Source organism: Talpa europaea, assembly GCF_964194135.1.
Source record: "Talpa europaea genome assembly, chromosome: 14".
Classification (NCBI taxonomy): domain Eukaryota; kingdom Metazoa; phylum Chordata; class Mammalia; order Eulipotyphla; family Talpidae; genus Talpa; species Talpa europaea.
In genome coordinates this window covers 13,224,565-13,236,548 of record NC_140082.1, presented here as the reverse complement: position 1 = coordinate 13,236,548, position 11,984 = coordinate 13,224,565, and the positions used below count along the sequence as shown (strand labels likewise).

At 47.1% G+C, this 11,984-nt stretch overlaps 1 protein-coding gene across 2 annotated transcripts in view; it reads right to left on the bottom strand.

The window, feature by feature from the left end:
* Positions 1-11,984, bottom strand: part of ACACB (acetyl-CoA carboxylase beta) — a gene marked incomplete at both ends in the record, with an annotated part of 76,370 nt that overhangs the window by 46,785 nt on the left and 17,601 nt on the right. For both annotated transcript variants that reach the window (XM_084253860.1, XM_084253861.1), the window contains 10 exons: positions 31-181; positions 2,139-2,302; positions 3,736-3,897; positions 4,876-5,046; positions 5,356-5,565; positions 6,684-6,794; positions 6,913-7,022; positions 7,998-8,096; positions 9,300-9,377; positions 9,577-9,690. In XM_084253860.1, coding sequence (XP_084109986.1) covers positions 31-181; positions 2,139-2,302; positions 3,736-3,897; positions 4,876-5,046; positions 5,356-5,565; positions 6,684-6,794; positions 6,913-7,022; positions 7,998-8,096; positions 9,300-9,377; positions 9,577-9,690 — 1,370 coding nt within the window. The remainder of the gene's footprint in view (positions 1-30; positions 182-2,138; positions 2,303-3,735; positions 3,898-4,875; positions 5,047-5,355; positions 5,566-6,683; positions 6,795-6,912; positions 7,023-7,997; positions 8,097-9,299; positions 9,378-9,576; positions 9,691-11,984) is intronic.

Below are 11,984 nucleotides of genomic sequence, written 5' to 3'. Positions count from 1 at the left end.
CACCCCAAAGGGAGACATGCAGCTCCCCACCTGCACTTTCTGGGCGATGAGGTGATCCAACCACCCAGTGTCGATGTCGTTGCTCTGGAAGCTCTCAGTCTCCAGGAGGTTGATGAGATACTCCACCGTGGTCCTGAAGTCGCCTCGGATGGACAGCTCCTTCAGAGCCACCACCATGTTCCTGGGGAGAAGGCAATGGATTAATTTCCAGTTCAACAGAGGTATCAACACAACATGATTAAAAAGAATTATTTGAAGCAGGCAAAGAAAGTCCACTCATCAAAATCACCAAGCTCACTTTAGTTCATCGCCAAGGGCCCCGGCTCAGACAGACTTTAATGACTTTTATTTATTTTTTTAAATTTTTTTTTTTATAGAGGCATGTTTTTATTTATTTGTTTGTTTGTTTGTTTATACAAGCCCTGGGTACAGTCAGAAGCGCGGGAGGGTGAGAGAATTCACCAGAGCCAGAGCAGGGAGCAGAGCAGGCAGAAGGACCGAAGTCCACTGCTGAGGGGAGCAGCAGGCGGCAGGAGAGGTCTGCGCGCCATTTGGGACCCTCCTCCGGTGGCCGGGGAGCAGCCGGGGATTGAACCGGTGCCGCAGAGGCTGCGGGCAGCTTCGCAACCCAGCTCTCAACCGCTGCGCCACCGGGGAGGCCCCTTTAATGCCTTTTAAAGGCAGTGTTCTCAACATCCTTGGGCTTTTTTCATTCCAAAGGACAGTTAACTACCCATACAGGAATGTTTCATGACAAGGTGAACTGGCTTTTACCTTTCTATGCCCAAGTTCAGGCAGGAGAAATGGAAGAAATGGGTGTTTTGGAATTTAGGCACCCCTTTGTCAGTGTGGGTTTCTCCAGGAACTATATATGAGGTTCAAATTTATTTATTTATTTATTTATTTATTTTAAGATTTATTTAATTTATACAAGAGCTGGGGTACAGGCCAGATGCACAGGAGGGTAAGAGGATTCACCAGAGACAGAGTGGGGACCCGAAAGGCAAACTGATGAAATACACTGCTGAGGGGAGCAGCAGGCGAGACAGGAGAGGTCTGCCCACCACGTGGGTTGCTCCAAGGCCGGCGGGGATCAAATCGGCACTGCAGAGGCCGCAGACAGCTTCACAGTGCCATGCTCAACCTCCTGCACCGACAGGGAGGCCCCTCAAATTTATTTATTTGAAGATTTATTTATACAAGAACTGGGGTACAGACCAGATGTGCGGGAGGGTGAGAGGATTCACCAGAGACAGAGTGGGGAACAGAACAGGCAGACTGACCGAAATACACTGCTGAGGGGAGCAGTGGGCGAGACAGGAGAGGTCTGCTGAGCCATGTGGGTATCTCCATGGCTGGCGGGGATCGAGCCGGCACTGTGGAGGCTGTGGACAACTTCACAGTGCTGCACTCAACCACCTGCGCCACCAGAGAGGCCCTGAGGTTCAAATTTAAAGGAGTACCCTGAGCACATACCTTTTTATTTTTAAAGCTATGATACTCTATATCTTTATTTATTTATTTTAAATTTTATTTTTATATTCCCCATATAATTACAACCCCCTTATTTTGACCCCAAGCCCTCCTTTCCCCGCTCCCCCACTCCCCCATGGAGTGTCTCTGGTTCATAGTTGTTTGTTGATTTTGATATTTTCTTTCTTACAGTTATTCTTTTTCCTGGTCCCTTATTTAAGTTTTCTAGATTCCTGCTATGAGTGAGACCATCCGGTATTTTTCTTTTTCTTTCTGGCTTATTTTGCTGAACATGATCCCTTCCAGCTCCATCCATGTTGCTGCAAATTGCATGTGTTTATCTTTTTTGAATGCTGGATACTCTATATCTTTAAACCTTTGTAATCAACTGGAACATTCTTTGGAGCTACTTTGGTTGACCTATAATAAGCTCAGAACCAAATAGCTTTAGTGAGCTCATTCTAACTCATGGCTCTCATACAGGGGGAAAGGGCAGAATGTTCTTGGACTTCAGCATCGAGTGTTTATAACAGGGTCTGCTCTGTGATTCACCTCCTGTGAGCTCCTCTGCTGCTGCATCCGAAGCCGCAGGCTTCAGGAGGGAGAGAGGGAGGAGAGGAGGAAGACAGACAGGAGGAAGAGAGGAAAGAGGCTGAGATACTAACGAAATGGCCTCTTCCCGGTTCTCTCCCCAGGAGAAGCAGTGCCCAAACTGGGAATCAGCAAATTCGTGTAAGCCACCAGTAGCAGCCACGCTAAAATAACCCCACACATTCTTGTTGCTGCGGAAATTCAGTTCTTGGACCGTTCCAGAGCTTGGCTTAAACCCCTGGAAGTGGAGACAGAAAATGCAACATGCAAGAAATTGTTAGCCCAGATATATTTTCATCAGAATTAAGTTCCAGGAACCCCCACAAACAAAAGTTTTGCATGATCAATAAAAGCTTGACACTTCTCATTAGTGTGGGTGTATCTCTCGGTGAGTGTGGCCATGTGAGCATGTCAGTTTCTATAATTTGTACTAAAACAAACTTTAAAGAAACCACCACCGAGTTGGGGTGGGGTGTACAGACAAAATATGGGCAAGTGTTGATCACTTTTGAACGGGGTGAAGGTATACATTCTGACTTTATATGCTTGCTATTTTCAATTATAAAATGTATACATAAAAGGGCACAGAGGCTGGATTTCCAATTGTGGATTATGAGAAGCAGGTCAAGACATCCGTGTCAGTGCCTGCTGCTGCTAACGCACACCTGACTCCCTTTTTTTGGCCAGGGAAGTGACCTCCTGTTAGCCTCGAAGCATAATTTTGTGAAAGGAGAGGTGGGTAAAGACCCCCTCTCTGGAATTAGGTTCTTTTTTTTTTTGTGGGACCCTCGCTGATGGCCGGGGAATGAACTGGCACTGCAGAGGCTGTGGGCAGCTTCGTAGCCCAGAGCTCAACTGCTGTGCCACCAGGGGAGGCCCTGGAATGAGGTTCTGAAAGTGAGTGATGGAGGTATTTGTTTGACAGAGGCGCCTAGAGAGATGGAAGGTTCCAAGTGCCCAGTTCATGTCCACACCTGGTCCTCTGTCCTCCCAGGCATGGGTGAATGAATCATTATCCCTTCGAGAAATTGCTATTTTGCTTGTCCACCAACCACAGCTGGCTGATTGTTTGCAACCAAACATCCCAAACTAATACAGATCCCACAGCTCACAATTCTTTCATTAAAAGGGGGAGGGAAAAAACAACCAAGCTCTCTTATCCCCAGTTTCTTGATGGTAATCATGAAATAATTAAATTATGCCAGTCGATGGTGATTATATGATAACCACCCACTAGTAAGCATGTAAGCTGTGATCAAAGCCTATTGGATGGGTTTTGAGACACAAATAAGAATAAGTCCCAAAGAGATACCTGATAAGAGACCAGACTGCATTAATGTTGCAGCAAAACATTCCTGAGGCCAGATTTTTAAGGACCTGGACTCTGGACCCTGTAGCTCATCCCAAAGATCAATGCGACCTTTACAACCCACCAATGAGGGGGCAGCAGGTCCCAGGGGGAAGGCAGGCAGGTAACCCCAACATCCTGACCTCTCACATGGGGTGGTGTGGCCATATAAGTAACTGAGGAGGTGTGCGGGGACTGGCCTGGTGCCTGGCACACACGACTCATCAGTAAGCTCCAGGTTCCCATGCAAGCTTAACACTGGGGGTCTGTCCCACACTGGGGAGACTGGAGATGGCTGAAGCCCAGGGACCCCCACAACTTGCCTCATCTGGGTTTTCACTGGTGATTCTGGCTGCGATGACATGTCCTCGGGCGAGGGGAGGGTTGGCAGGGCTTTCAAAAGAAATGGGCGTCACCCCCCACGGTGACTCTCCATACAGGAGCCGTATGTCCTTCAGCCGGTGCAGTGGCACCCCCATGGCGATCTGGAATCAAGAAAGCCGTCCCCGTGTCAGTCCCACAAGAACCCGGCCTCGACCCCCAGGACAACGCCACGTGCTGTGAAGGAAGGGGTGCAGCACGTGATGTCAGACACACTGGGCCCCTAATGTGCATGCAACTGTGCCATATGGTAGAGGGAGAGACAAAGAAAGAAAAAGGCAGGAGGCTCGACTCTGCCCCACAAATAGTGTCACTGGGAAAAGAAGTGACATTTGCAAAACATCAAAGGACAAGCAGACATAGTCAAGCACCCACAACAATGACTGGGTCAAGAACGGCCCAATTATGCAACAGTGGTCCTGCCACCAGGGAGCCTGGCATGCAGTGCGCTGTGCCATGGAGGCCCGTGCAGCTACTCCATGGTGTTCCATGACAAGATCGCCCAAGCACGCACATCACAGAGCACAGGCTCCTTGTGTGTCAATCAAGAACCAAGATTCTTAGTGCTTAGAAGGTAAGGAGGAACCCCAGGCACCTGCATAATAATCGTGGCTTTGTGAAGGATGCAGGGCAAGATGGGCTTGAGGCATAAGTGAGAAAAATGATGAGCACCAGCTTGGCCACAGGCTCAGATTTGACAAGCAGCGTTGTCTTATGTGGCCCACTGGAAGGACCCAGCATCCCTGGGTGATGGCCAAAATGCTGGAGTGACACTAATCAGGAGGAAACAACCAGATCAATCCACACAGAAGGACATGCTGTCTGAACTTTTACAAATGCCAAGGTCAGGGATGAAAGAACAAGACTGAGGAACTGTTGCCAAAGAAAGACTAAGGTGTCAAGACTGTGAAATGGAAGATGCCTGCAGTCCTGGATTTACCAAGCAAACAGCCTGAGCTGACCGGTCTCAAAGCACTCACACACCACCAGGCCTCCCTAGGGACAGCCACCACGAGATGGGCAGGACAGGGGACCCCACCCTGAATGGAAGAAGCCCTGGGGCCTGGAGCCCGTCTCCTCGCCTGAAGCTGGGCGGCCGGCAGATTGACGTCTGCGATCATCTCTGTGCAGGGATGTTCCACCTGCAGGCGGGGGTTGAGCTCCAAGAAGTGGAAGCTGCCATCCTCGCTATAGAGGTATTCCACGGTCCCCGCGCTCACATAGCCCACGGTCTTGGCCAGGCGAACGGCACACTGCAAAGGAACAGAGATGGAGGGTTTCCGCTGGTTTTCTCAGGCAGTGGTGATGGCTTATGAGTTTCCTAGCCAGATACAGACTGAGGACAAGTGGGTGTCAGTTACCTTAGGACCACAGAGATCATACGCGGATAAACCATGACAGCAAAAACTGTCTCTGTGAAAGGCCTCCAGAAGCTTCTTGGTCACCCACCCCATGTTGGCAAGGCAAGACCGCAGAAGCACTTGCTGGCCCTGAGCTGAGATGTCCTCTCGTCTGAAAGCTGCCTGCCCCTTACCCCTGATTCCTGGCTCTGCAGGACCCACCTGCTCCATGAACTCGAACACGGCTGGCGTGGCAATGGTGGCCGGAGCCTCCTCGATGATCTTCTGATGCCGCCGCTGGATGGAACAGTCTCGTCCAAACAGGGATACGGCATTCCCGTACTGGTCGGCGAGGATCTGGACCTCCAGGTGGCGGGCGTGCTGGGCCAGCTTCATGAGAAAGACAGGGGAGCCCGGGATCTCGCTCTGCACCTGGAGGGAGGCAGAGTGGCTACTTGCCTGGGAACCAGGGCTGGGCAGGAGCAAAGTGATGACATCCACAAACTCACTGTCCTTTTAGTTTTTTGTCCCTCTCTCGTGACATTATATTCTCATTGTTGTTTTAGGTCAGTATTGTGAATATACATAATGCAGAAAGTGAATCTCCCCCGTAACCCCATCTCATAAAGATAATGCATCATTAAGAGTTGGGGATAAACTAGTTTTCTAACAATATACAGCTTCCTTCTACATTTTTTGTAGAAGAAAATATAGAAGAAACAAAGTGTGTAGCCTGAATGCAAGTCTTTAAAATATATATGTGAACAATACATATATGGGAGAAAACCTAGACATAGTAAAATAGATGGATTAAGAATGGGAAACTAGCCAGTGTAAATTTTTTTTAGACATGGCTAATAATAGATCCAATGTTTTTAAAGTGAAAAATCAGCTACAAATAAGTGGGTATAAATTATTTCCTACAATAAAAAAACTGATCTTCTAGAAATGTTAAAAATACCAAGGTTATTAAAATTACAAAATATTTTATCTCTTGGGGTGTCCCTGGTAGCCCAGGGGTTAAGTCTCAGTGCTGTCACCACTATGGCATGAGTTCAATGCCTGGCCAGGGAACTAACCCACATATGGTATAACAGATCTTTCCTGTGTTACCCACTGCTCAGCTTAGCAGTGTCTTTCAGTAGATCCCCCTATTCTGCTCCCCAATCTGTCTCTGGTGAATCCTCTCACACACCCCTGCCCCGCACCTCTGGCCTACACCCCAATTCTTCCAAGCAAAAATAAATAAAATTTTTAAAAAATTTCATCTCTTGATTGGCAAAGAGAGATGCTGGCCCTTCTACCTGTGAGATCAGTTAGAGCCAGAATGATTCAGAGAACTGACCATCTAAGGATGTGTTGTCCATATCAATACAAACAATGGAATTCTCAGAGTGAAAATGCACATTTACGACAGCAACATTCCAACTCCCACAAATGTCCTCTCGATTCTGATAGAATCATGCTGATGGAAATAATCTGGTGGCCAACAACTGAAGAAAAAGAATTTCCAGAGACAAAGGGAGAAACAGACAACAAGAATGGCTCACTTGTCTGAAAAGGATTGGGAAGTCCTCAGCACTCTTGGCCTTCCGGATTCCTTTTCCTCCACCACCCTCAGAAGCTTTGATCATCAATGGAAAGCCAATTTTTTCCGCTGCCTGTGGAGCAAAGGACACAGAGATCTCATTAGAGGGGAGACAGCTTCCGCTCAGACCAGGACAATGAAAGCTTCTGGCACCCTGCCCCCCACTACCACCCACCCCAGAGTACATTTACCTCCAAGCCCTCATCTATGTCTTTCACACAACCCTGGTCATAAACATCTTCTGGGACACTGATTATTTTCCCCTGCTTCAGATCATCTTCTGACCACTCCACAATCAGACCTAGAGAGTCAAAAAGAGAGCTGAATCCTCCCAGGGAAGGCACAGACACATTACAGAGCCATCAGGCCTCTCCTCAACCAGGCTGCCCTTGCAAGACCCAGCCGCCACACCGACAGAACACAGCATACAGACACCACCCTTCAGTTTCCTGCTGCAGCTTTTAATTTTGGGGACTAAACTTTGAATCGGAAATCAAGCTTAAGAAATTCAGAGTTTACAAAAAAATTGGATTCTACCCTAAGAAGTCATTTATATATGAAACATTATTTTCTAAGACCCTGTGAAGAGTCAAAAAATAACCTTTCCATTCCAAATTTAAAATTCACTCTTTAGAGGAAAAAAAAATCAAAATGAATAAGAAATTCCTAAATCTTTTTCCCATTTACTTTAAAATTTATCCTGGAAATTCTACTCTTTGAAATTTATCCTAAGAAAATGATTAAAATATACATAGAAATTTAGCTATAAGATTATTAAGGCTCAGTTACTTTCAATGTTTTAAAAATTAGAACAAAATTAATGGAAACAACCTAAATGTATAACTGCAGAGAACTGGTAAATAAATCATGGTACATCCATATAACCTTTCCATTCCAATCATATGTAGGTACTGTAAATGCGGTAAACTATACTTATTGACAAAGGAAGATTAGAGAGAAAAAAAAGCACAAACAATTCAATAGTAAATATAAGATCTCTGATTTTTTTAAAGGGTGTGCCCAGAGAAAAGGCTAGAAAGGCAAGGCGCCTAAAATATAACAAACATTGAACACCTGGTCATAGGATTATGGATGATTTCTATCTCTTTTTTTAATTCTCATATTTTCTAAGTTGACTACAGCAACATTCTATTACTTTTCCAATAATTAAAAAGAATTTAAATGAAAGAATAAAAAAGCATGTTCCCCCCTACCCCCCACATTAAGCAAGAGTAGGCTGAATAGTTCCCCCAGACCAAAGCTCAGGGTCCCTTACCACTCCCACTCCAGGGCAGCGTTGGAATCTGCAGCGTCTGAGCCACGATGGTGGAGGCGATTTTATCTCCCAGGGCCCACATGGCTTCACTGGGAGGGCCTGAGATGGCAGGGACATGGCAGGAAGCAGAATCAAGTGAGCAAGAAGACCCTCACAGTCAAAGAAAGTACTCAGGTCCCAGCTCTCAAGGCATTTAACATTAGGTTGGGGAAGAAAAGAATCTGCCTGTCTGTTACTTCATCTCTGTCAACTCCCAATACATGTGGATTGTAAACAGGGCCTGAGTTAAAACCTAAGCTACTGTGGTATACACAAAATTTACTTTAAGGGAGAAGGCAAAAGGTTAGACCAAGGAGTCAAACTATCTCCTCAAAAAACTACACCACAGGTTAGCAAGTTTTCTAGAACAACCCAGACAGGAAATATTTTCAACACCACGATCTTACTCTCATTGATACTTAGCTTTGCCAGTATAGGGAGAAGCAGCCATTGGCATTACATAAGTGAATGATCAGGACCATGTTTCAATAAAACTTTATTTATAAAAGCAGGTAGTGAGTAGGATATGGCCTGTGGGCTGTAGTTTATCAGTTCCTGGGCTAGACCCTCAACCTCCCCAGGAGTTAAAAACAAGAATTATGAGAGTCCATATCACAGCCAATCAGTGAATATTAACAGAGACATCAGCAGGCCCAGGTAACTACAGTAAGGTGAGTACTGGGTGTTGAATTGCACTGAGCTACTTCACACATGTGTGTATTGTGGCCCAGAGGTAAGGAACAACAGGATTTACTATGGTAAATGATGTCCCTAAACTATGCAAGGATGTCAGATAGCACAACTGCACCAAGTTTATAAATACAAAGACAAATCCCGAAACAGATATCGTAGACAATGAGTATCACTTTACCAAATAAGTAGCAGAGATGAGGGTCTCTTGTCCCAAGGGGTTAGGATATCCTACAGGTCTGAGACACCCCAAACACAGCTATGACCTTATCAGAAATATGACCTCTGATCCTGGTTAGAAATCTGAACATGGCTGGCATTTCATGCTGGGGGGTTCTACTTATCCCAGCATCATTCCACCATGGGACCATGGCAATGGCTCCTATTTCCCTGAGCTGACAGACCGACTTGTGCCCTCCCACTCCTAGATTTGCTCTTCTGACCATGAAACTGTGAGGTGGGAATATCAAACTGACCCCCACTTTACAGGGCTGCTAAAGGAAGAGAATCTGACCCAGCAGAGTGTCCCATCAACACCCCAACCCCCACATATCTGATAAAGATGCACTCTACCTAAGAAAGCAATCTCATGCTTGTGCAGGAGCTCTGGCAGCTTGGGGTTCTCGGAAGCGTGGCCCCAGCCAGCCCACACTGCCTGCAAACACAGAGAGGTGTGAACAGAGGTCTTCCTTCCAGCATCACCTCCCAACACACACTGGGAGCTCTTCACTGGGTCATGTCAGTTCTGGACTTTCCAGTCTCAGAGGATCCAGCACCCCACCCCTCTGAACTGGGTGCTCAAGTTGCTTCAGAGCTCAGGGCATCAGGTGACCGGGGAGTCCCATCCAACATGCCTGCACTGGGATTCGCTTGGCGATGTCCACAATCAGCTCCACATTGGCATAGTTGTTGTTGTTAGGTCCTCCTGGGACGGGGACGTACTGATCTGCCATCTTGATATACTCTGGTATGAAACAGGAGAGGAAGGAAAAGGGAGGCCTGAGAGCCCGAAGTGGATGGCAGGGTGTCTGCAGGGTGCAACTGTGTAGCGCCACGGAAAGGCTAGCGAGGAAGATTCTATGGCAGCAATGGACACAAGCACAATAATCGAAGAAAACCGAATGTGACTTTAATTATGTGAAAATACACATGCATCTGGACTAGACCTAGGAGGGACAAAAAGAGAAAGCAAACTCACGGGGTAGTGGGATTAGCGGTGGGTTTTTGTTTTCAACTCCTATCTCAAGTCTATCTTCATACCGTTTTGCCATTAAAAGAATATAATGTTGGGCCTCCTCGGTGGCGCAGCGGTTGAGCGCTGGGTTGCGAAACTGCGCGCGGCCTCTGCGGCGCCGGTTCAATCCCCGGCTGCTCCCCGGCCAACGGAGGAGGGTCCCACATGGCGCGCAGACCTCTCCTGCCGCCCGCTGCTCCCCTCAGCAGTGTACTTCGGTCCTTCTGCCTGCTCTGCTCCCCGCTCTGGCTCTGGTGAATTCTCTCACCCTCCCTCCCGCACTTCTGACTGTACCCAGTGCATGTATAAACAAAACAAGCAAACAAACCAGCAAACAAGTAAATAAAGCATGCCTCTATTAAAAAAAAAAAAAAAAAAAAAAAAAAAAAGAATATAATGTTACCTGTCGAGGTGTGAATCTGTATGCTCAAAATTTTATAGTTTTGTTAACGAATGGTAAATCAACCAAATTTGATTTTAAAAATATAAAATTTGAAAAATATGCTGTGGGGAAAAAAACCATAAATGTTTTTGAATTGTGAAAAATACCTAACCTAAGAGTTACCATCTAAATTATTTCCTGAGGGTATAGTTCAACAGTGTGAATCATATCCTGTTGTGAAACAAGAAATTTTCATCTCGTGAATCTGAAACTCTCTATCCACGAAACAACTCCTCGCCCTCTCCATAAGGTCCTGTGATTTCTCTCCAGCACCCTGACTGCCCTGGGTTACCCCCAGACAGGGAATCACACAGAATTTGTCTTTTTATCATATCTTCAAGGTCCCCCAGGTGGCAGCAGGTGACAGAACTTCCTTCCTTTTTAAGGCTGAATGCAATACAATGTTTTATTTTTAAATATTCAAGCTGGGCCCTCCTGGTGGCACAGGGGTTGAGTCTCAGCACCATCAAGCTATCAGCAGCCACTGGGGCCTAAGTTTGATCCCCAGCCAGGGAGCTAACCCACATGGTGCAGCAGACCTCTGTCTTGTCTGCTGCTCCCCTCAGCAGTGCACATCAGTCAGTCCACCTATTCTGCTCCATACTCTGTCTCTAGTGAGTCCTCTCTCACCCCCCACACCTCTGGCCTGCACCCCAGTTCTTTTTTTTTAAACATTTTATTTATTCATGTATGCAAAAACCCGGGGTACAGGCCAGATGCACAGGAGGGTGAGAGGATTCACCAGAGACAGAGCGGGGAACAGAACAGGCAGACTGACTGAAATCCACTGCTGAGGGGAGCAGCAGGAGAGACAGGAGACGTCTGTCCCCGACGTGGGATTCTCACCGATCAGCCGGGATCAAACCCGTGCTGCAGAAGGTGTGGACAGCTTCACAGCGCTGTGCTCAACCGCCTGCGCCACCAGGGGAGGCCCACCCCAGTTCTTGTATGCATAAAAATAAATCTTTAAAAAAAAAACAAATAAATAAAAAATAAAGCAAAATATTCATGCTCCTCAAGGCAGACATTCGGCATCAGCTAGGCAAAGCGTGAAAGGTTCCCGGGACAGTGTATGGGCCTGTGAATCCTTTGGCTCAATCCCAGGTCGAGTGTGGGTGCCTCTGTACCATGGAATCCTCTAAGGTCCCGAGAAGGAACAATGAGGGGTTTTGTGTGAGGACCTGGACAGAAACCCAAGGGTGACTTATCCCCCGCCCGCCTGCCTCTGGTGTTTCTGTACCACATGCTGGCAACAGGGGAGATGTGCGATTATATTACAAAGTGAGGAGTCAGAGGAACTCCTTCTCTTTAATGTTGGATTAATAAGAAAGCAGACGTGCTAACACGGACTACATCATGCCAGGACTCAGAGAGATGTACAGGAGTGGAGACCTAGAGTTTGGGGTGAGGCCTGCTCTGCAGAGTTCAGAGATGGTAACAGGGGTGCAGGAGCACTATCAGTAGAAAGTCCAGCACATTCCAAGCCTCTGTGACAAGCCCAGGAGCCACGGAGGCCAGTGTGACCCAGACCCAGGATGGAGCGTGAGAGACACAAGGTGGGAGAAGGAGGTCAGCAGGGCCT